The 23,760-nt window shown below is 31.6% G+C and overlaps 1 protein-coding gene across 1 annotated transcript; it reads right to left on the bottom strand.

The window, feature by feature from the left end:
* Nucleotides 1-19,964: 19,964 nt before the first annotated feature.
* Nucleotides 19,965-22,281, bottom strand: LOC133674678 (uncharacterized). Its single transcript, XM_062095890.1, has 4 exons — nt 21,921-22,281; nt 20,863-21,122; nt 20,442-20,624; nt 19,965-20,285 (listed from the first exon to the last, which is right to left on the bottom strand). Exons 1-4 carry the CDS (start codon nt 22,279-22,281, stop codon nt 19,965-19,967), a joined length of 1,125 nt encoding a protein of 374 aa, XP_061951874.1.
* Between the last annotated feature and the right edge of the window lie 1,479 nt (nt 22,282-23,760).

Here is a 23,760-nt window from a genome sequence, read left to right as displayed (position 1 = left end):
AAATTACCCTTGATTCTTCGGTCATTCCACTTTGCTGACGATTATCAATTTGAGTAACAAATCCAACAAATTTACCGACTTCTCTATTTATTTCTTACCATCTATTTGAGATGCTTATTTGGGAACGATTACTCAAGTTTCCTCCATTCTCAACAAAGTAAGCATGTACTCGAGCCCAGAACTGTTTTGTTTGTTGTTCAACTCCTGTAATTGGATCTTTGCTTGTATTTAGCCATGCAGAGACAAGTAAACAATCTTTCTCTGGTGAGAAATTTTTACTTCTTTGTGATTTTTTTCTTGTATGGACATTTAAATTCGAGTATGTTAAGTCATCAATTAATTGATTAGAATCACTTGGTTGAGAGAGAATATCTTCTGACTCACTCATAAGAAAGTTGATGAAAGAGCTTGGAAAATTTGAATCCATCTACATTAAAAAAAAACCTCAAGTTAAAACCTTATAAGAGAGTATAAAAAAAGCGCCCATTCAATGTCTAGCAATTTTATAGTTTACATACATGTGAATTAATAACAAGCATTGCATCCTACTTGTTCTAACATTACAATTTGACTATTTTTTGGAACTAAGAGAGGATTAATATACTGGTTTAATTGCATTTTCAACAAGACAAAATATAATTAACCTCAAATTAAAACAAACAACCAAAAATAAATTTTAAATATGTCACTCTATATTTTTATCAATAGCAGCTACCATTATTACTTCCTTTTAATTTTGTCAAAGATAACAACATAAATAAAAAATTGTTTTCCTTAACCCATATCAAAAACATAAAATAACAAAGAAATAAAAATCATCACAAATATTAAATTAACAACAAAAAATCTACAAATATCAAAAATCATCACAAATATCAAAAACAAGTTTTTTCCTTCCTTTTAAAGAAAAAATAAATATTGTTGCCAACGGCTATAAAAATAGCCGTTGGCAACGTTAACTTAAATTTACCTCTTCTACAGGAACCTGTAGAAATGCCTCTGCTTAAATTAAAAAGCCATTTTGGCTTCTTTAATGGCTGCTCTGTTGGAATAACTTAATAAAGATACTAAAGGCAAAAGTACATGTTTTTGGATTTAACTCTCCATTTGCATCTCCGGTTGGAGATGCTCTAAGGGGTTTTTTTGGTATTAGATCATGACCAGTGACTCGCATGCATGCCATCGCGGGAAACTTTTTATAATTTATTTTTTATTTAATTATATAATAATAAAAATTAATAAGAATAAAATGGAAAAAAAATGATGAAAAAAAATTATTTTTCATCAAAACTATCTTTTTTAATTCATGTATCTTTTTATTTTTACAATAGAATACATTTTTTTATTAGTACCACAATTCATTGAATAAAAAGTAACAACAATTAGAAACAAAAATATTCACAAAAACTATAATGATTTGAACTAAAAATAATATATATTTTTAATGAAAAGCTAATTTTCTTATATATGCATTTTTTATTTAAAAAACATATTTTTTTTATGAGAAATTGTATTTTTAAGTAAAAAATTATTATGATTGAGAAATAAAGTTTTAAATAGAAAATAAAAAAATCATTAATTAATTATTTTTATGCACCAATATAAAAAATCTAAGAACAATAAATTTGAGAATATTATACAAAAAAATAACAATATATATATATATATATATATATATTATTCTCAATTAATATTAATGAGGAAATTATTTTAAATATTATACGTATTATGTTAATACATAATTATTCATAAAACAATTGATAATATCATCATAAAAATGACTAATCATCTTAAAAACAATATATAATTGGAAAATTACTGAAATATTATTTTAATAAATTGATTCAAATATATATTTTTTTCAAAAATTAGAAGAAAAAATAATTAAAGGATGCCCAAGAAAAAGGTCAGGCACACTAGGCCTAAGAAAAAAAGCTCAAGCATACGTTAGTCTAAAAGGCTAAGTCCACACGCCTACCTTTTTTTTATTTTTTTCTAATAAATGATGACATGTCATCCACTCAAATTTTTCAGTATATATGAGACAACATGTCATTTATTTGGGCAAATTACTTGTCGTCTTCTAGTTGATTTTCCATCCATCTTCGATATTTGAAAAGTTGAGATTCAAGTTTTGAGATCCAAAATCCAATTTCAACTTAAAACACCCCAAAACACATATTAGCCATTTCAAACCCCAAAAAAAGCCTATAACAACTCTAAACGTCAAAATCCACCTAAATAAAAAAAAACTATTATAGGTCACAATCTAATTATTACAACATGTTTAAAAGATAAAACAACCTTCATTAAGCTCTTCTCTTCAAGACGAATCCATAAACACATAGACAAGCCTTTTTAATGGCTAAAATATGGCTGACTGAATTCTTTCTCTCTCTTATGATTTTTTATTGACTCTTTGTCCTCTTAAATTTTAGAAATTAAAACGTAAAATAAATGAAATTTAGGATTGAAATATAAAATCTTTTAAAAAAAGAACTAAATGACAATGTAAAAACTGCAAGAACCAAATGGTAGTTTTTCATGCCATAAACAGTGAAAAGATAATAGGGTTATTCTTTTGTTTTCGTGTTAAATTTGATTTTTGTTGTTTCAATTTTTTTAATTGTAAAATCAAATTCTATTTTGTAAAATTGAGCATTAATCTAATACCAAGACATTTTCTGACATCATGAATACAATGTAGCACATGGAACGAAACTAATTATCAGAACTAAAATCATATGAATATGACTTGGAAGGATGCAATTAAAAAAAAAGTGTAATGACCAAATCGAATAATTTTTCAATGATTAAAAAAGAGTTGCTAACTTAGGAAACTCACCAAAGTAAAAATGAACAGTCTCTTACATTCTTCTTTTAGCATTTTTTACTAGATCTTTTGCCCATGCTTTGCCGCGGGTTTGATCAATTTTTTTAAAACATAAAAAAATTGTAAAGTAATTGCTAACGGGTTGTTTAGTAAGAAAAAAAATTAATCATGAACAAAAACAAATATTGCATATTAGATGATACATTTTTTAAATAATGAACAACATATTCTTTTTTTTTTAAAGAATATTTATATGACAACATATTGGATCGACCGAAGTCAACCCTAATTAACCTGCAAAATCTATGACTTAGGTCATTAAATCATGATAACCCATGAAAAGCAAACCAAAAAATTATGAATCTCAATTCCTAATAAACTCAATATTAAAGGGAGAATATATATATATATTCAACTAAAAAAAAATAACTTGAGTCAATTCAGGTAAACCTATCAAACCAATAATCTAGATCATGAGAGTATGATAACCTCATAAAAATAAATAAAAAAAAATTATAAAAGCTAATTCTCAATCCATTCAAGTTTGAAGGATGAAATTGAGAAAACATCAATAAATAAAAAATTAATTCTGAAAAAAGGTTAAAAAAACAGCCCAAGAAAACTGAGTTAAATCACCAAATACATGAGGTAATGAGAAAGAAATTACCTTATAGAAAATAAAATGAAAGAAATTAAAGTTCAGTTCCTAACGAACCTAATGTTAAAAGATGAAATTGAAAAAAATTAATTTTAAAAAGGATAAAAAAACTAAGGCAACTTAAGTTAGCTTGTTTAACCCACAACCTAGGTCGTGAAATCAGAATAATCTTGTAGAAAGCAAATTAAAAAAAAATTAAAGTTCAATTTCAAAATAAACTTAATGTTGAAGGGTGAGTTTAAAAAAATTATAAAAAAATAGACTCAAGTCAACTCGAGTTAACCCACCAAACCCGTGACAGTGGTCATAAAACTATGGTAACCCAATAGACAGGATAAAAAAATAATTATAAGGCTCAATCCTCAACTAACTAAATGTTGAAGGATAAAATTAAAAAAAAAATTAAAAAGGACCGAAGAAAGGTTTGGACTTCTTGATGGTAGGTATGAAACGAAGAATTTCTGATGATAAGGTTCAGAATGGAGATTTCTGATGATAGGTTTTAATTTAAGATTTTTAATTACATAGTTAAATTTCTTGGTGCTTTTTAATTGCAAGGTTAAAACCTATCTTTGTTGATGGAAGGGTTAGCCTTCCTGATGGAAGTGCTGAAACTAAGAATTCCTGATAACAAGGTTAAAGATGGAGATTTCCTGATGACATCGTTGAATTTGAGATTCCTAATGATAGGGTTAAATGTCTTCGTATTCCTGTTATAGAGTTGACACTCGTCCTTTCTGATGGCAAGGTTGGAGTTCCTAATGATGTTTCCTAGAAAATTTATGCAAAAATATTATGCTATGATTTGGGATCAAATTTCATGCATGCATCCTTACCTACCTGAAAATATAAGCTTCTTCTTTCTTTGCCATGTTTGATGGATGAAATTTGTAAATTCTAAGATGAGTTATCTTGGTCATTTGACTCTTCAGCACATTCGGAAATATAGGATCCTTTTTCTTTGCCATGTTTGATGGATGAAGTTTATAATTTCTAAGATGAGTTATCTTGGTCATTTGACTCTTCAGCCTATTCGGGTTTTTGCTCGTGTGACTAATGTGTTTGATTGCCTTTTTGTTGCCTAGCCTGGTTCTTTAGGAAATAACTAAAGCTCCACTTAGTTAACTGTTCATTATGAGATGATAAAGTTTTTAGTCATAGTGTTGCCTCTTGGTCGAACAGTGCTTCCTGATTAGGGTAGTCTTACACCAATTCTCATTTAATAATTATTGTGGTGAAGAAGCGGTACTCCACTACTCTCACTTTATGAAGAAGTTTATCCAATCATCATTTGCTAATGCTCGTTTCAAATTACCCCCTAACTAACTTAGTTGTGTGTAGTGTTTCAGCATTTATCAAAATACGCTCATGTGATAACATTTTTTAGGTATCATAACTATCTTTCAAAGGGTAAAACAAACTTTTTAATCATGAAGATGCCCCCCAAGTGTAGCATTACTCTTAATCACAGATAGAGTTCATCAAATCATATACTACTTTTTAGCAATTTCCTTTAGTTGTTCTAGTTGATCTAGTTGTTCTCATTCTTCTTATCATCTAGAGGCACTTGTCATTGTCAAATGTTATTCATAGCTTAAATGGATTTTTTTTGAATCATCATTTGATTATTGTTATCACAATGGGTTTCTTTACACCTTAACTGATTTGGATATTATCTGTTATCCCTTATAGGGTCCACTATATTACCCTTTGACTGCTCAATTTCTTAAGGACTACTCATAAGAAGTGTCAAGAACTTTTGCAAACTCGATCAATGACCTTTTGTTTAAAAATTGTTTTCTTGTTTTGGAATCAACTCTTAAATTTCAAAGATTGTATGCATTCTAGTCTTTTTGTTGTAAAGAAATCAAAAGATATGATTTTGAAAGTTTTTATTTGATCATAACCCAATACATATCTTTCAATATAAAGATGTAGCTTTTGTGTGTTTTTGGTTGAGAATTGACAAGGTAATGGTTGAGAAAGAAGTATTAACTCAAAGTTGGACTATCCAAGCCTTAAATGACTTTTTTTTTAATATAAAAAAAAATTCACTTGATGAAAGTTTAAAATAATTTTGTTTGAATTTCTTCTTAAGGTTTTAAATCTTCTTTTAGGAAAAATATGATTTGATCTAGTAAAGGTACATGATGAGGTGACCTTCTACTTTTGTGGGTTTCAAAGCAAGAGATTCAAGTAAAAACACGAGATTTTATTGAGAAAAATTTGTCTTATTTTTTTAGCACTTATTTTATCAATATGAAAAATGACAATTAGTTTTGTTCGCGATGTCATGATTCTTTTTTTTAATCTTTTACGGTTTAAGAACATCATTTATAGGTTCAGGTTGTTTACTTACTTAATTAGAAAGGAATTTTAAAGGCACGTAGCATAAGCTATGGATCTTGGCTTAAAAAAAAAAGGATTTATAGGCTTATAAAGTGTTTCAAGGTTTTAAAATGTTGTATTAAGCAAACATTGAATTATTTCTTAAATTAGAAAACAAAATCAATTTTTCAGAATTGTTTTGGTAAAAGTGTTTTCTTATAAAAATTAATTTGATTACAATTTTTTGAACCGAGATGTAGAATCAATTATGAGGGTCAATAAGTTCTTAGCGTTTTATATGACATACATTGGGATTCGATCATTTTTACCAATAATGGTCAACAATAAAATGAAGAAAATGAAGTGATCCCAACAAACATGAAAACATAATTAAAAAACAAGAATAACAAAGTTTTATAATAAATGATTGATAGTGCAACACCCTTCTTAAACTAGCTTCCCTAACAATATGTGTGTCTCGTCAGTGTTTTTCAACCACTTGCTATGCTGTGAATGGTCTGGTGACAATGTAATAGGTACCATTATCCTTCACAAACATAACTTGTTGGTTGGTCATAAGCTTCCAGATTTGATACTTAAAATTCTTACAACTTTCAATTGAATGGTCGAGGATTCCATCATGATATTCACACTTCTTATTTGGATTGTACCACCTAGGGAATGGTGGTTGTATGAGATCCGATTGAGTTAAGGTAATATTTCTGGTGTTTAAAAGATGCTAGTAAATATCTTTTAGTGGTAAAGGTATGCTTATCTTTGAAAGTGGTGTTTGAGCAGCCGATGATATAGTGAGATCTGATCAAACAAGATTCCTAATTTGAGAGCCATTTCCCAACTTATGTCCCATCATTACTTTAGAGTTCATTTTTAGACCTTTGATTTTTCCTACTTTGATAACTTGTTTATCTTTTCAACCACAACCACTAAGCCAGTAAAGTGTTGGGTTGAACTTCCAATTAGGAACTTAAAGTAGGGTATTTTAAAAGTGTTGGTAAACAAGCTAGCCATCTCCTTTTTCTTGCAGTGGAGGATCCACTTGAGTAGCTATCCCAAACCACCTTTTGGCGTTTTCTCAAATAAATTCCCTATCATTCATTTCCTTATCTTACAGGCTAGATTTTTTGGAGTGATGTTCGTGTTATCTATTGCTTAATACAAGCATCTACAAGATCCTTCCACTTTTAGATTTTCATGTAGTCTAGCCTCATTTACCAGTTTAATGCAACTTCATTCAAGTTATCTTAAAAAACATGCATCAACAACTTTTCATCATGCACAACCTCTACCATTTTATTATGGTAGAATTTGAGATAAGTGGAAGGGTATTGTGTTCCAATATACCTTATAAATTTAGATACACATAATTTCTACAACACGACCATATTTGGAACAAGGTATATCTCGAAAGTTCAAACGTGATCATATAAGTCAACACCTTTAATGGCTCTCACTCTTTCCTCTAATGCTGCTATCTTATTATACTTGAATTTCTTAAAGTATTTGTCTCGTGAGACTTATTAGTAGATGTATCTACAACCATTGGGGCTAGTGTAGATATAGTTGGCTACACGAAAGCCATATTACAATGGGGTTCCTTATCATAATAACTTACATGTTGAATTGTAGCCTAAACTTAGGTCAAGGTCACATGTCGATTAGATGGACCTTCACTAGAGATGTTCCTAAGCGTCTGCCTGAGTAGGCTAGCAATACAAGCTATGTTGAGTTTCAAAGAGTATAACTCTCCTTGAAAATAAGCATCATGATGGGCACATTTCTCATCTTCCATATTTCTTCGTTGAAGTCTAATGTTGTAATTTTATGGCTTTGGATTTTACAAGGATCTATATTTTAACCTATGCATGCATATATGACATTTAAAACCCCAAAGCATGTATGTATGCATGATCATGTATGAATACAAATGTACACATACATTGAATATGAATTACCCTGTTCAAAGAGCTAATCCATGACTTCTTTATTGAATACAGGTAAAAATTTATATTTTGATAAATTTGAAAAGATCTTTTCCTAAATCCTCATTTCAGTTAAACCTCATCCACGTTGGAGAGTATAGTACAAAAGAGTGGATCTCAGCCTTTTTAATTCATTAAAGACAAACAAAACAATGTACTTCAATTTATAATTTGATCATTGGAAAATTCTCCTCAGCTAGTTAGATCATCTTAGATTTTTGCCTGTGTTTAGAAAAAGTCATGGTTTTAACTTAGAAAAATCCTGTAAAGTTCAGGATTATTGATCAGGTTTGTCTTAATACAAATTAAATTATTAGGGAGTCAAACATCATAAAGGTAGGTTCTAATAGATTTGAACATCCTAAAGGTAGGTTCTGGTCATTATATGAGGGGTAGACTTATTTTTTAGTCTAAAAAAAGATCTATGATCTGCCCGATAACTATCTCTCATGAAGGTAGTATAAAGATTTACAAGGAATAGTTGGGGCATAATATGACCGTCATTACTAATTAAACACTCATATCATAGTTGAGTGTTTTACAAATCATCATGGATGTCATAATGAAGCTTAATATTGGTGGTGGACAAAACAAGGAGAAAGGGTCTTGATTTAGGTCTTCTCTTGATGGAGGGAGAGACTGTCATTTCTAGTCATAAGAGAAAATATGAAAGGGGTGCTGGATAGTGGGGGAAAAAAATGGTGTGGCTATCTTGAAAGGTCAAAAGAGGAAGGGACAATGTTGCCGTTATTGGGTCATTAATAAAGGTTGTTGTTGGTTTCAGTTTTGGAATGGGCTGTCTTGCAAGTTTTGCATAGAGATTGAGTAATGATTTTTGTAGCTTTTATACGAGGCTTCTAAACATATTGAAAATAGAGAAGAGAATGAGGTTTTTGTGTTTGGTTTTCACAGTTAAACAAAGTTAGGGAGAGATAAAGAGCTGAGACAATGAATGAATTTTGGTTTTGGGAGGATGTGTTCATAGTGTCATTTGATAGTGAGAGGGATGCTATGGAGAAATATTGAGGATAGATGGACTAATGATTTTTTTTTTAGAGAGTTAATTTATATTTTTTATGTGTAAGTGGATGGTTTGGGAAGAATCAACTAGTTGGACACCTGTTGTGGTGATGAAAATGGTGAGTTACTATTTTAATGGTGATGTTCCAGTTGAAGGAGGAGCTTTCTTTTTTGAATGTGGGAGGTGATGGGTTTTTTCTTAGTCTTTGGGAGAGAGAGTCATGTTTCTTTATGTTTAGCTTTTCTCTTGGAATTTTTAGGAAAGCGTGGAATGACTGTGCAAGAGGTTTTTTTTTTTGGGTAAATGCCCTAACTCCTTTTTGTTTTGTTTAATGCCTCTTATTTTGGATGAGATTTCTTCACTACTTATAGATAAAAAAAATTGTTTTTTCCCTTCTAATTGCTTCTTTACCAAGCAAACCAAAACCATTTTGATCCCTCATTCTTTTTCTTTGTATTTTTATTCCCCTTGTCCAAATATTTTTAATTTTTTGATTTTGTTTTGTATTTTGATATTTTTTAAAAATAAAACATCAACATTATCTCAATGAGAAAAATAAACAATGAATCACAAACACTTTTTTGACACGACATGAAAAATACAATATAAACTTAAATCGTAATCATAAAAGAACTTAAAATCAATGGCAAGAACTCGATGATCAATTAATAATATCAACTTATCAACTCAAATTGTTAGGTTAAGAATAAAAAAGGACTAACCAATCTCTTTTTTTAACATAAAGATATGCTTAGTAGTTTGGTTTTCGAGGTCCTAAATCCTAAGCAATAATGACATGTTCTGATATGAATTAAGAATAACTAGAAACAAAGATTCTGTTCCTATTTAACCAAACAATGTAAGAAAAAGTTTAAAAGGAAAAATTAAAGGAAAAGATTTAATTCCTATATAACCAATCATGATTATATACTGAAATCGACAACATAAGCTCATTATTTAGATGCACACAATATCATAAAAATACAAAATCAAAGAAAAAATTAATAAAAAAATAGACAGTAGATAATATATATTTGACTTCGTGTTTTTAGCAAGACAAGTATACTTATTAGCACTCATTTTGGCTATGACTATAGGTTTCTTCAGTTAAGCAAGGATGAGAACCGCCACATCTACCTAAAAAAAAAACTAATTAAAAAATATATTAAGCAATATCACTAATTAAAAGAAAAAAGAAACCTTAAATTTCTTCAATTCGAGCAATACAATTGAGCAAAATTTAATACATAAAAAATAAGATCAAATCAAAATAATATCTAATAAGGCTTTGTTGATGATGAAGAAGAAGAATAGAGAAGAAAAATCTTTTGCAATCACTTTTTTACAGAACCAAAAAGAAGAGCAAAAAGAATTATAAGAAAAGGAGAGATTAGAGATCGATTAGAACAATACGGACATTTGGAGAAAACTAAGGTTTGGCCACTAAGTTGTTCTAGGCTTCTAACACCTTGGTAGTACGAGTGAGATCGTGAATTGATATCCACTTTCACCTTAACTAAGGTTTTATTTGGTCTAATTAAGGGAAAATGAGAGCTAATTGGGGTACTATATATATATTTCACATAAAACCAACCATGAAATCATGATTTTATCAAATTTTACTTATTAGCAACAAAGGCAAGTATGAATTCCTCGTCTAGTTATCTAGTGGAGTGGATATATGAACAGTTGGGAAGATGTAATCCTCCATATAATCTATTATACATGTTAAGAGTATGAAGAGTTTTTTGGTAGTATTATTAAATCTAATGAAACCGTTCGATCTTAAAACATGTCAACTTGGCTCGTTGCTTAACTCGATTTTCAAATTAAACCATGTGAGAGCTAATTCAAAGTGAATAATTCAATTTAATGGGTCCAAAGACAACTTAAATAACCGGTAAAAATATGACATACTTTTAAAAATTTTAAGATGATATTTTTTTTTAATATTGAGATGATATTAGATTAGATCGACTTCGGCCACCCTGCGACCTGAGTCATGCACTTCAATGTATTTAATAACTTTGTCATTTTTTTTAATTTTTTTTATTTAATTTTATAATAACATTAGATGCTTGCAAAATCAAGCACTAACCCTAAAAACGATATTTATTTGAGATCGTAATATCCCTATTAAAAATAGAAAAAAATAAACCATGAATTTCATTTCCCAACCAATCTAATATTGAAGAAAAGTGAAATAAAAAAAAACAATTAGAAAAATTAAAGCACCAAAAACTTAAAAAAAAAAAACATATCAGGTTTGATAAGTAAATCTATAAATAGGGTAACCTGGATCAACACGTCAAACCCACAAATCGGATAATGGACTTTATTGGGATTAATAACTTTTTTTTTCCTACCATTTGTTAACAAAAACAGATGATCGTAAAATCGAACATCAAACCAATACTGAGACTTTTTTTAAGACGATGATAACCTCATAGAAAATAAAATAAAATAAATTATAAAACTCAATTCTCAATCAGTCCAATATCAAAGGATGAGATTGAAACAAATAAATTTTTTTAAAAAAAAGAAAAAAAAGAAAAGTTAAACTCACCGTGCCTGTTAGCAAGCCTATGAACTTTTTAAAATTTAATAATATGTTTATTTTCAAAACAATTTTTCTCACTATATGGAAAAAATAAAAATAGATGATCACACAATCGAGTTCAATTAGAAGAAAAAAAAATACCCTACTAAAACTTGTGAATCGAGGTAATCAGGGTTACCTCGTCAAACTCATAAATTGAGTCAATGACTCCACAGAGTTTAAAATTTTTTCAAAATTATTTTTTATTTAACTAATTTTTTTAAAATAGACCATACTGCGATACTGTGATATTTTTTTTAATATCAACCTGATACTGTGATATTATTTTGATACTGTGATAATCATATATAAAAAAAATTATCAATTCTAAATTCCTGTAAATACATCATATAAAAATTAAATTAAAAAAATTAATAACAAAAAAATATTAACACTGTAAATTATTACGGTAATTCACAGTGCAAGTATAATTTTAAAACCCGGCACGGCCCGGCAAGCTGACCCGGGACTGGAACCAAGTCAGTTTTATAAAAAAAATAAGGGTAGTTAAAAATCTGGTGGGTTAACTGACAAGATCTCGTTAAAAAACTTAGTTACAATTATTTTTTTATTTTTATTGAAATAATATCATTTTAATTTATAAAAAAATAAAATTAACTTAAATAATCCAATAATCCATCTGATAGCCTGATCAAAATCTAATAACATGATCAAAATTTATAACTTGAATCTTGAGTTGGTTTGACCACTAGAAAGGATTTAAAAACACTGAGTACACGTGCGAACAGGTGATAGAAAAATAGTGCCCCGCGGCTTAGCTTTAAACTTAATACAGCCGCCGAATCTAGCTGCTACTAGGGAATGCCTAGCAATGATGACAAGCTAATGGAGACTGAGTCCACGTGATCAGAGCACATTAAATATGCACAGAAGTCACAAAATGCTAAACCCTTCGGAATTCCTCATTCTCAAAGTTTGGGATATTATAGCATTTAAAAAATATATTAAAAAATATTTTTTTATTTTTTAAAATTATTTTTATACTAATGAATTAAAATAATCTAAAAAAATTAAAAAATTTAATTTAAATAAAAAAATATTAATTTTTTTTAAAAATATTTTTAAAACACAAAACATGTCTATCGTAGCTTCAAATGCTATCAACTAGTTCTCCCTTGAATCGACTGAAAGCAGAACGTATCCTGAGCATGCAGCAGCCCGGGAGGATTTCTCCTTTCCCATATCAATTAGGGCATATTTTTGCCTTTTACAAGTCCAGTGACTTGCCAGATCAGTTTCCTCTCATCCTAACCCTGACTATTTCTGCAATTGAACAGCTACGACCCTCTCTGGTAACTGTCTACATAAACTAATGAGCATCTTCCACACATCTCCTTGAAAATTTGCTCAGCCTAAAACACTTTTCTCTTTTCACACATCATTTTGACAAACACCGAAAAGTTCTGCACATTAATGACATGATTCCTGTTAATATTTGACTCATAGAAAATTAGCATTGCCATTTCCTTGTCGCCATCTTCACAGCAACCACTAACTCAGCAGCTGCACATTGTTGCGTCCATTTCAAAACCATCTTGGAGCATGTCATCTGTATATAAACCTACCTTGGGACCTACAAGGACAGCATATCACCGTGCTATATGACATAAAATTTGGAAGGCAATCCGTGTTGGAAGGCAACCTGTTTAAGAAGAAACACTCCTTTATCAAGCTACCTAATTTTCACTAGAATCCTAGGCACAACATTGAAAATTCCAACATCTCGACTAATTAATGCCCTTAGCCTGCATTTGCTTCAAAAGGGAATTGCTTTATCAGGTTTCCTAATCTTGCAATGCACATTAATCACAACCCCAGGCTCTTTTGCATCAAGTTTAATTTCTTTTCTAATCATCTAGTTGAAATATTCAAAAAGCTTCCTCTGACTTCTCCATAATGGAAAGGCCCTTCAAAATACTCAAATGATTAGCAACATTTTCTCTCACCCTATTCAAACTCATCTGCATCAACAACTTCCTGGCCTCATCTAACATTTGATCTCAAACACAAACCACAAATAATAGCATTATAGGTCCATAAACTCAGCTTGCAACCCCGAACCTACACATCCATCCCACTTCGTTGCCTCATTGAATCCCCCTTTCTTACAATAACCATCAATCAAAGTAACCGTATCCGGCAAACAGTCCGTGCTCTCCATCATTCTACGCAAAAATATCCTTGCATTTTCCATACCACCTTTCTTACAATATCCATTAATCGAGGTGTATAAGTTATCAAAATTAGGCTCACAAATCATTTCATCAAACATTTTCCTAGAATTCTCAATCATACCCACTTTGAAAAACCCTCTAATCATTGATGTATACGTACGTTAAAGCATCAGGCTTTACAAATGCATCATTCACAATTTGATAAAAAAATGTCTTTGCTAAATTAATCTGACTGGCTTTCAATCTCACACCCAAATAGCATTCCAATAAAAAACAAGCATTAAACTTGTATCTCTTTCACCAAAAGATTGCACTTTTAATATCCCCATTGTACCCATAAGCTCTAATAAGCTAAATAACTATAAGATCAGAAACATGCCATGTTTTTCAAGGAGGTTTTTGGCAATGGTAAAGTGTGAGTGAGAGAGGAGAAGGTCAATGATGGCTTCACAGCATTGGTTATTATGAAAGTAGTTGTCTGGGTAGAGGGCTTTGTAAGGATAATTAAGGTGGTTGTTTTTCATGACTTCAATGACAAAGTTGGAGTCTAGTACTATGGGGAGAATTGGTTTAGAAGGGTTGGATTGATGTGTTCAGGGTTAGGGTTCTGTGGGTTTAGGAGACAAGAGGTTATTATGGCAGTGACTAGGTAGGTGAGGTCAGAAGAGCGATGATGGCGGGTTAGGGTTGTCGCTGCTGCTGAAATGGCTCTATGGTTTTCAATTTCAGTTTTATGAAACTTTGGTTGCTAGGGTAGGATATGGTAGGGTACGGTCCAGTGTTAGAATGATAGAACCTTAACTAAGGAGTTGACGCGTCAACGAAAATTTTTGTTGTATAACCAATGGGAGTGGACATTAACAAAAGCTAAATCAAGAAGAAAAACATTATTGTTTATTATGAGAGAGATCCGTGTTTAGTAGAATAGTGTAATGATAGTTTTGCTATATATACCAAAAATTATTCAACTAGATATTAAGGGAAGTGTGATTTTTTTATAAGGTTTATTAATTATTATTAAATTAATCAAGAACAATTCGGTTTTTTTTTTTATATTTTTAAAACATAGTAAAATTAAACTTTGGTCCTTATTATTTTAGAAAATTATATATACATTACAATAAAAATAGATATTTTATTCTCATTAAATATTAATGAGCAAATTATTTTAAAAAATCCACATATTAGGCTAATATATAATTATTCATAAAGCAATTGATAATATTATCATAAAAAAGCCCTAATATTTTTTTAAGCAATTGAATAATTGGATAATAAATTAAATATTATTTTAATAAATTATTGTAAAGAGATTTTTTGTAAAAAAATGGGATATTTAGAAAAAGGTCAATTTGCGAGTGGGCTTGGCCTTTTAGTCCTGTTGCGCCTAGCCTTAGAAAAACATGCACATGGCCCTTGAAAGATAGGCTCACATGCATGGTTTTTTTTTTTTAACGTATAGATGATATGTTTTTTGCTCATTCTTTTTCTTTAAACAAGTAGATGACATGTCAATTGTTTTGACAAACGATATGCCATATGGTGGTTGACTTTCTAGTCACTAGAGGCTATCTCCAATGGTCATAAAAGTCGGGGTTTGAGTTTTTAGAACAAAAAAAAAAACCTATTTCATCCTTTTTTTACCTGAAAATGTTTTTGAGCCCTAATATGTTTTTTTGAGATACATGAATAGTAAAAAAACACCTTAATGAAGCTTTTTTTATTAATAAGAACCTATTAACATCAAAATTAACCTTTTTAGTGGCTGAATTATGACTAACTAATTATTTTTTTCCTTATTTTTTATTTTACAATTTCTGTTTCCTCTTAAATTTTAAGAACTGAAACATTAAATAAATAAAGTTTAATATTAAAATGTTAAACTCACAAAAGAAGGGGATAATGATTGGGACAAAGGTTGTCAAACTCGCGAGTTAAATCGTAAAATCGAACGATTTTACGAGTTAACTTGTATATACCGTATACAATCGGGTTAGAAACTCGAAAACTAATAAATTTGGTCCAACTCGATTAAACTCTGTCAACTCTGACCGAGTTTACGAGTTTGACAAACTCTTCAACTCTATGTGTATTTTTTAATTGACAAACTCTTCAACTCTCTGTTGATCTTTGTGTTCATCTCAAACAGAAGAAAAACACCTAGGCTTGGAGGTCTAGAGAAGATTACTGGAAGCAACACGGTTCCAGCTACGAGAGACGACGATGCATCGTGCCATGTTGCGTGCATCGAGGTTGTTCAAAACCCTCAACATCAAGTCCCTACCAAGCAAATCTAATAGGTCTTGAGTAATTAATTATAGGGAGAGTGAGAAGATACAGCAGAGGGTGGTGAGTGGAGTCGGGGGAAAGAAGATGAGAGAGTGCATCAAGGGTAGTTGATTTCGGTGATGATGCTATAAATTTCTTGATCAAACGGTTAGTAGCTGAAGCATCTCTTGTGGCAACGGTGGGCATTAGGCAATACTGCAGAGAAGAAATGTTGGGCTTGTTTGCTAATTGCGTGACCAGAATAAATAATCTTGAATAAAAAAAAACAAGGGCTCGATGCAGGAACATCTATGTCTAGATAAGAGTGAAATAAATAGTCTTTTCATTGTAATTGTAATTGTAAGTAAATTATTAATTAACAAAAACAAATAAATGAGAAGGGGAATTTACATTTACTCTCCTCACAGATCACTGTTAATTTGAAGAATATTTTATTTTTTTTTCTTATTTTCTTGTGTTTTTATGATTTAGTTTTTTATTTTTTCAATTTCATTCTTTAATATAGATTTTCTTATCTAGTCTCATAACCCCGAGTCGTGAATTTAATAAATTAACATATGTTTTTTTGTTTTTATTTTTATTTTTATTATTCAACATTTGATTTTTTTATTCTAGTCTTATGATTTAGGTAGCAGGTTTGACAAATTAACTTGAGTTTTATTTATTTATTTTTATTAATATTTTTTCAATTTTATTTTTCAATATTTGATTGATTTGAAATTGAGTTTTATAATTTTTTTTAATTTGTTTTATATGAGATTGTCTTAGGGTTATTGGTTTGGTGGTTTAATCTTTGAATCGAGTTATTTCTTGATTTTTTAATTAATATTTTTTTAATTTTATATTTTAATATTGAGTTGATTGAAAATTATATTTTATAATTTATTTTAATTTTTTAAAGTTATTCTAATCTTATAACTTGAATTATAAAAGTGATAGATTGATGCATATTAACTTGGATAATATATTTCTCTTTTAATACTTAAAACAAGAGTATTTGTTGATATCTTGTTCTCTGCTGTCTAAGTTTCTGCATACTCTTATGATGATGATCTTTTAAAATGAAAGTTTCAAGTCCCAACCATCTGCTTGATTTTTTTTTTTACAATTTTTTTTTAAATATTAGCAATGCTCTTTGGATGCAATTTTAATAATTTTCCTTCTTGTTTTCCTTAAACCATACCACATAAATAAGAACAATACTTGTACATTTGCTGACACTTCACTTCCAAATAACAAGTGATATAAACTAGCTTGCATTACATGACACATAAGTTCATAATGGGACACGAGGAGTGGAAACGACAGTGAGAAAGGAAGCCAAACCTATCATTGCTGATCAGGAGACTTTACTACTACCACTGCACTAATCTATACCAGTTCTGACATACATACGCACGAATCTAATTAATAAGCGACGATAGGCGGTGGCGGAGAACTGTAGTGATAATCTGGGTACATATGGTGTGGCGGCGGCGGCGACATATATAAGTAATAAAAGGGTAAGGGCTCCATTTATGTTTGTGATGGTGGTGGTGCTTTGGTGGCGGAGGAGATGCGTACTTGCAGCTTGGTGGAGGTGGGGGTGACAAGTATTTGTAAGCATGACGAGGAGGGGGTGGGGGTGACAAGTATTTGTAAGCATGACGAGGAGGAGGTGGCGGTGATATATATCTGTAAGGAGGAGGTGGTGGAGACTTGAACATATGAGGTGGTGGTGGTGGTGGTGACTTGTGGTGCATAGGGGTTGGTGGAGGTGGTGATTTGTAGGTATATACAGGAGGTGGAGGACTATACTTGCATTTATGATGTGGAGGTGGTGGAGATTTGTACTTGTGAGGTGGTGGTGGTGGTGATTTGTGCTTGTTGTGAAATGGGGGAGGAGGAGATTTGTAGGTGAGCCACAGGGCTGAATTTCTAGAGAAGGTTGTATCAGTAGCTTCAGAGGATGATGAGAGCAGTAGAGCTAATGAGAAGTAAAGCATGACACAGTGTAAAAGATCCATTGGCTGTGGGAGCTACTGTAGATGGAGAGATCAACTGTTTATATAGAGAATTTTGGTCGTGGTGGACCCTAGCTAGATGTCGAATAAGACAAGGAATGTGTTTATTGAATATTGATATGTGAAAAAGAGAGTGCGTGTTTCTTTTGCAGTTTGTGTGTCCTCACGAGTTCTTAAGCCCCTTTCAAGCACAGAAAGTAAAGGATGGTATGCTTGCAATTGAGATTAATAGGTATCTTTTGTGTTTTAAAAATATTTTTGAAAAAATTTAAAATTTTTTATTTTTTTTTGTTTTAAATTAATAATTTTTAGTGTTTTAAAATTATTTTGATGTGCTAATATCAAAAATAATTTTTTTAAAAAATAAAAAAATATTATTTTAATATATTTTCAAGTAAAAAATATTTTATAAAATAACTATAATTATACTCTCAAACATGCGTGAATCCTAATACAGTAATACTGGCTCTAAACCATGCCAAAGGCTCTCAGTCAACATTTGTAGAAAAAGGTTTTTTTTATGTGTAAATATCAAAATGATTTGTTTTGATTAATAAATAATTATTTGCATTAATAAAATTGAATTTATTTAGATTATTAATTTATTTAAATTAGATAAAAAATTAATTATCTAATAAATTATATAAAAAATTCAAATATATTTTATTAAAAAAAAGTTATTCAAAGATAACTATGTAAAAAATAGATATTTATCAAATGGATGAATATACACACACATAAAGGAAAAACAATTATAGCAAAGCTTGTAGTAGGGCAAGAGTGCCCAACCATCTAAATAGTTACATTGAGTTTTGCAGTATATATTTTTGACACAAAGTATAGAGTGTGAAGAAAATTTTTAAGAAGAATTGTTCGTTAAAGAATTGGAGAGTCAACATACTCCTAATGAAGAGTTCTTGTATTAATTATTATCTATTAGATGTTTCAATTAGAATGATAATAGTTTGAAGATCATCAAATGTTTTAGCAAAATACTATGGTAAAAGACAAAATAAAGTATTTGTCTTAATAATTAAGTTAGTGTAGATACAAAGTTTTTGTAGGTGAAAATACTCATCTTATAATCTTCTAAACTAGTAAAAAATATTTTTTCTAGGTTTGGTTGCCCTGCAAAGTTTTTTATATTTTAAAAAGTTTTTCAAAAGATTTTATTTTTGTAACTCAATAACTTATTTATTGAAGTTTTTTGCTGAGTAGTATTTGTAAAGTATTAACTGATTATTTTTTAACATACATTGCAAAGTGTTAACAAATTAATTTTTAATATACAGGGAGCAAAAACTAGATTGTCAACATGTTCTTTTTTACAATCTGCAGACTGCTAGATTCTCAAGATTATGCAGCCTATTGGGTTTTAAGAAGTAGGTTCGTTCCTAAAATAGGCCGATGCATAATGGGTTTGGTCAGCATTTGCCATGAGTTCATTGAACGGATTCATTGCTTATGATCAAATATAGTGAAAGGACAGAAGGGTGAAAACAGAGCCAATATTTACCAAAGCCCGTGTTCCTTGTAGCAATCAAGATCATGGCGTGGGGAGACTTGAATACGCGTGGGCTGTTCTTATACTGAAAAGAACGGAATAATGATTCTTATGCAAGCTTTTGTCAGTAATTTCCATGCTACTCGTGCATTCGCAGCAGTGGAAAGAACTGCCCTTCCTTCAAAGCTTATACTTAAGTGGGAGTCCAATAATTTGTCCAGAAAAGAATATTAAAAAAAGGCAAAGTGGTTGGAGGCAGAATGTTCAATAAACTCCTTTTGTTTCATATACAATCTAAGCTACAGAACACCATCAGCTTGTCCAATTAAACTCAGAAATCAGAATCCAAACATGTTTGCATTCAACTACAACCTCTGGGTTGCATATTACTGTACTTTACTAGTAATTCTTCCGGAGTTCAATAAATTGCATACATTATTCCTTCCCTTGCTGATATGACCAGTCATATGACATTTCCCTCCCGATTCCAGTGGTTGAAGTTGGTTATTTTGCAAAATAACTAGAGTAAATTTGTCAAAGACCCTTTGGAGGTTGAAGGTTTGCAACACCATTTGCTTTAGTGTTGCTAGAATGAGTCTGGTTAGGCCAGGCCATGAGGTGGATTTGAATTGAATCCATTTCGTCAATGGAAGAAATGAGAGTGTCCTTAACTTCATTTTGATCACAACAGTGTATAAGCCCCATCGAGCAGACACTTGAAGGCATTAGGCTCTTTCCTTCTAATCGAGAAACCACAAGTAGGTGGCCGACTTTATTTGCCTCTTCAAATAGGTCGCTAAGGCCAGCACGTTCAGCTGCTGAACCTTTGGTCACTGAGCAGACACAAATAAAGCCCTGTTGATGGCATTCGAATTAACAACAACCAGTCAGTTCACTGACAGTAGTGCAAAGTTCTATTTGGTTAAGCCAGAACGATTAATTAATCCGATATGAGTTTTTTTTAAAGATAAGTTGAAGGTCATGGCTTCCAAGTGCAGTGATGTTAGTTACCTCATCAATTCGTTTGATGTCCATTCCAAAACGAGTTTCTCCAGGTTCTGGTATCATTTCAAGCAGAATTTCTGCAACTCCAGGTAGAAACCATAGTCTTATCCCTTGCAATATCTGAACAGGTGTATTATTGCTTTTCTGCCCACCCCAACTCAATTCTTTGCCTGTGCATAAAGTTTTCTCCTTCCATTGGAGACACAGAAAGTTAGAAAGCAAATTCTCAATTAATAAATTTCTAGAGATTCAGGTTGTTGCGGACATAAAGCTTAGATCAATGTATTTTTTTTTTGTTCGGATTGATTTTAGCTTCCATTAAACACTCAATTCTTAACAGTCTTAGGCCTGAGGCCTGCGCATAATGAAATGGAATGTCTCCAAATAAAAACTCATAAGTAATCTTCTTTAGCAGAAAGATTGATACCACATTTAGAGTCTGTTCTGTTTGGATATTGACAAACACAATAGGAACTCCTGAAGAAACTGCTGCTGAAAACCAGGCCATGCACCTGCCTGTAGTGGCTTCAATGCTGTGTTCACCTTGTAGAGGCATGAACAGAATAGAACTAACAACACTAGATCGCTGGTCCGGTAGATAGTTATCAACTTTCATCTTCCAGTCATACTTCACTCCCCGCTTGCTAAATGCCCAGGAATCCATATTCACTACTTTCCTGCTCATTTCTGCACCAAATATAGCTCCTTAAACTTGTTAGGTTTATGAAAATTGGCAGGTTTTAGTGCTAGCTAAGTCCACAGCATGGGAAGCAGTTGCTTGACTGTTAAGAACTTAGCTTATTTTAATACAGTATACCATTCCTGTTTTGGGTGACAGAACAGTCATGTGAGGAAAAAAAAGAGAGCTAGAAAAGGTCCGAGTTTGGGACCAATTTCTTGTTTTGTAGCTTCTTGTAATTGTCACTTCTGTATGCTGACGAAAACAATAACCCCCCATGTGTCTTCCATGGATGCACCGCCTATTGAGAGAACCATGAACCCTTAATGGTTTAATACAGACCAAGTACATTGGAGAATCCATATGTTTGCATTTCCATAACTTTTACCATCCAGAAAGAGGGACGAAAACTCCATTTTAATCCCAGTGAAAACAATTTCTATATGGCAACCTGACAGTGATTTTCTTTAGTTGCCCAAGTCGGAGAAAAATGTTTTCTTTCATTATGAGAGCTTTTTTTTTTCTTTCAAATTTTGCAATGGAAAAACAGTCTTGAAGACTTGTGTGCTGGGTCTTGCTGTACCAAAATTTTTCATTGGTATTTCACCATTTCGAAATTATGGGCTGTGACTGAGACACATCCAGAGGAATTAAGGGGCTAAAACTTCACATTCAGACAAATAGGCTATGAGTTTTTCATGGGATATATATTAATTTCTGGTTTTAAGTGTTACATAATAATAAAAATCATATCTTAATAAATGATTATCTAACAATCAAAAACCATAAGTAAGAAGAAAGCCTACCTTGTAGCTCTCTGCATTGTTCCAAGGTCAAGTCTCCTAAAACTGCAACATGCCTATCATCATTGGCTGCTTTAATGGTGAATCTTCTCTGTAGCACTGCGCTCTTATCTGGCATTACTCTGGCACGGAGCTTCAGCGTCCTCTCACCTCTTCTAACCTTCAACCATACTGTCTCAGTCTGCGGGCTAATCTTTCCAAGCTGCGAACTCAGATCAGACTTGGCTTTAGCTGGCACAAATAACTCATCTGCGTTAGTCTCAGCAAACCCTTCAATTATGTCTCCTGGCAATGGCATGCTCTCATCCCACTCTTCGGATGCTTCTTGCTTCACTCGTCTAACACAAACCAAAGTATCAGCCATATCTCCCTGCTGCTTGAAACAAAAGTACTTTTCCATGGAATCTAAAACTTATATTCAGAGCTGAGGATTAATTCTTGATAGTCTTAGACCTTTGCACCCATTATTGTACAACCACGAAAAATCCGAGGTGGTCAATTTTTAGGTTTTCACGTATATACCATGGCAAGAATTTTCCTATGCCAATTGTGTAAGATTCCTTTGTTTTCTATTATGATAATGCCGTAGACGGCCGGCTCTTCACTAAGGCTGCAGGTGCACCCACCAATTACTGCCTTATCAAAGAAAACATAAAGAAGCCGACTTAAATGTTGTAAGAAACTCTGCCAATGAATGAGGTTGCGACACACAAGAACATTGGAAATGAGGAATTTAGCCAACTTTTACTCAGGTCCCATTCACTTTGTGAGACCAGCTATGGTGTAAAGACAATGAGATCAGACAAAAGAAGTCCTATTTAACAAATACATGTAGAAGCCTAATAGTGATTCTTTTAAATTTAAAACAATTAAAACGAACATGCCTTGTAGTTCCTAGTAAACTCCAAGTATGGATCAATGGAAAGATCAGACGAAAGCAATCTGATAGCTACTGGTAAATATTTTGCTAGTACATCAGATTACAGTCACAAAATCACAATCAACAGAATCTTTTCAAACTTCAAAAAAATTGCTCAGCATTTCAGACCTCTCTGTGTAGCCATCGATTCATCCCATATTTCTTCACTACAGTGGAACACCAGTTCAACCTCCTTGCCGCATCTTCAATAGGGAGACGTAAGTACTGTCTTAAGTCATTCGTCAACTTTCCTGCTCTTTCCTTCTGTACTAATCCTTAATCCCATAAAAATTAATGAATTAGTACTTAAGAAACCACTTAGAAGATTGTTAATTTCAGTTCTCTAGAGGTATTTGTTTTCATTTATCTTTATATTATAATGCGAATGCAGGAGGCCTTTGTTATGGGTGAAGATGGCAGCTAGAACCTGTAGTGCAAGATTGCTCCGAGTTGTTCTCTCTATCTCATTCTCTCCCTCTGATTCGTTGCTTGTCGTTCCCCTATTAAAATTTGAACTTTCAAGTCTTATGATATTGCCATATACAAAAAAACTCAATTTTTGCTCATTTATGAAAGCTAAGGAAATTCTGACCAATTTCTATGTGAAGTCTATTTCACGCAGAGAGATAGTAACCTGAAGTTGATGGAGATGGGTGGTTGAAGTCATCATTATTCAAAACATCACCCCACTCAAATCCAACAAAACAGCTTCATAGAAGAATGAGATGGATCTGGATGCCTTCTATCATCGCAATACTTCTGCAGAAATTCCTTCACATTCTCTGTCCTTATCTTGCAGAAAATGAAAAATGTTTGAAACCTTAAAGTATACAAGTACAGAAAATGACTCGTAATCAAAACACCAAAACTATCAAGTGCTAGTTTTCTTTCTCCCCATAGTTTAATTGCATTGCATCAATCACA

This window comes from Populus nigra, chromosome 15 (genome assembly GCF_951802175.1).
Source record: "Populus nigra chromosome 15, ddPopNigr1.1, whole genome shotgun sequence".
NCBI classification, from domain to species: Eukaryota; Viridiplantae; Streptophyta; class Magnoliopsida; order Malpighiales; family Salicaceae; genus Populus; species Populus nigra.
Note: the sequence above shows the minus strand (reverse complement) of the source record. Positions and strands in the feature narration are given on the sequence as shown.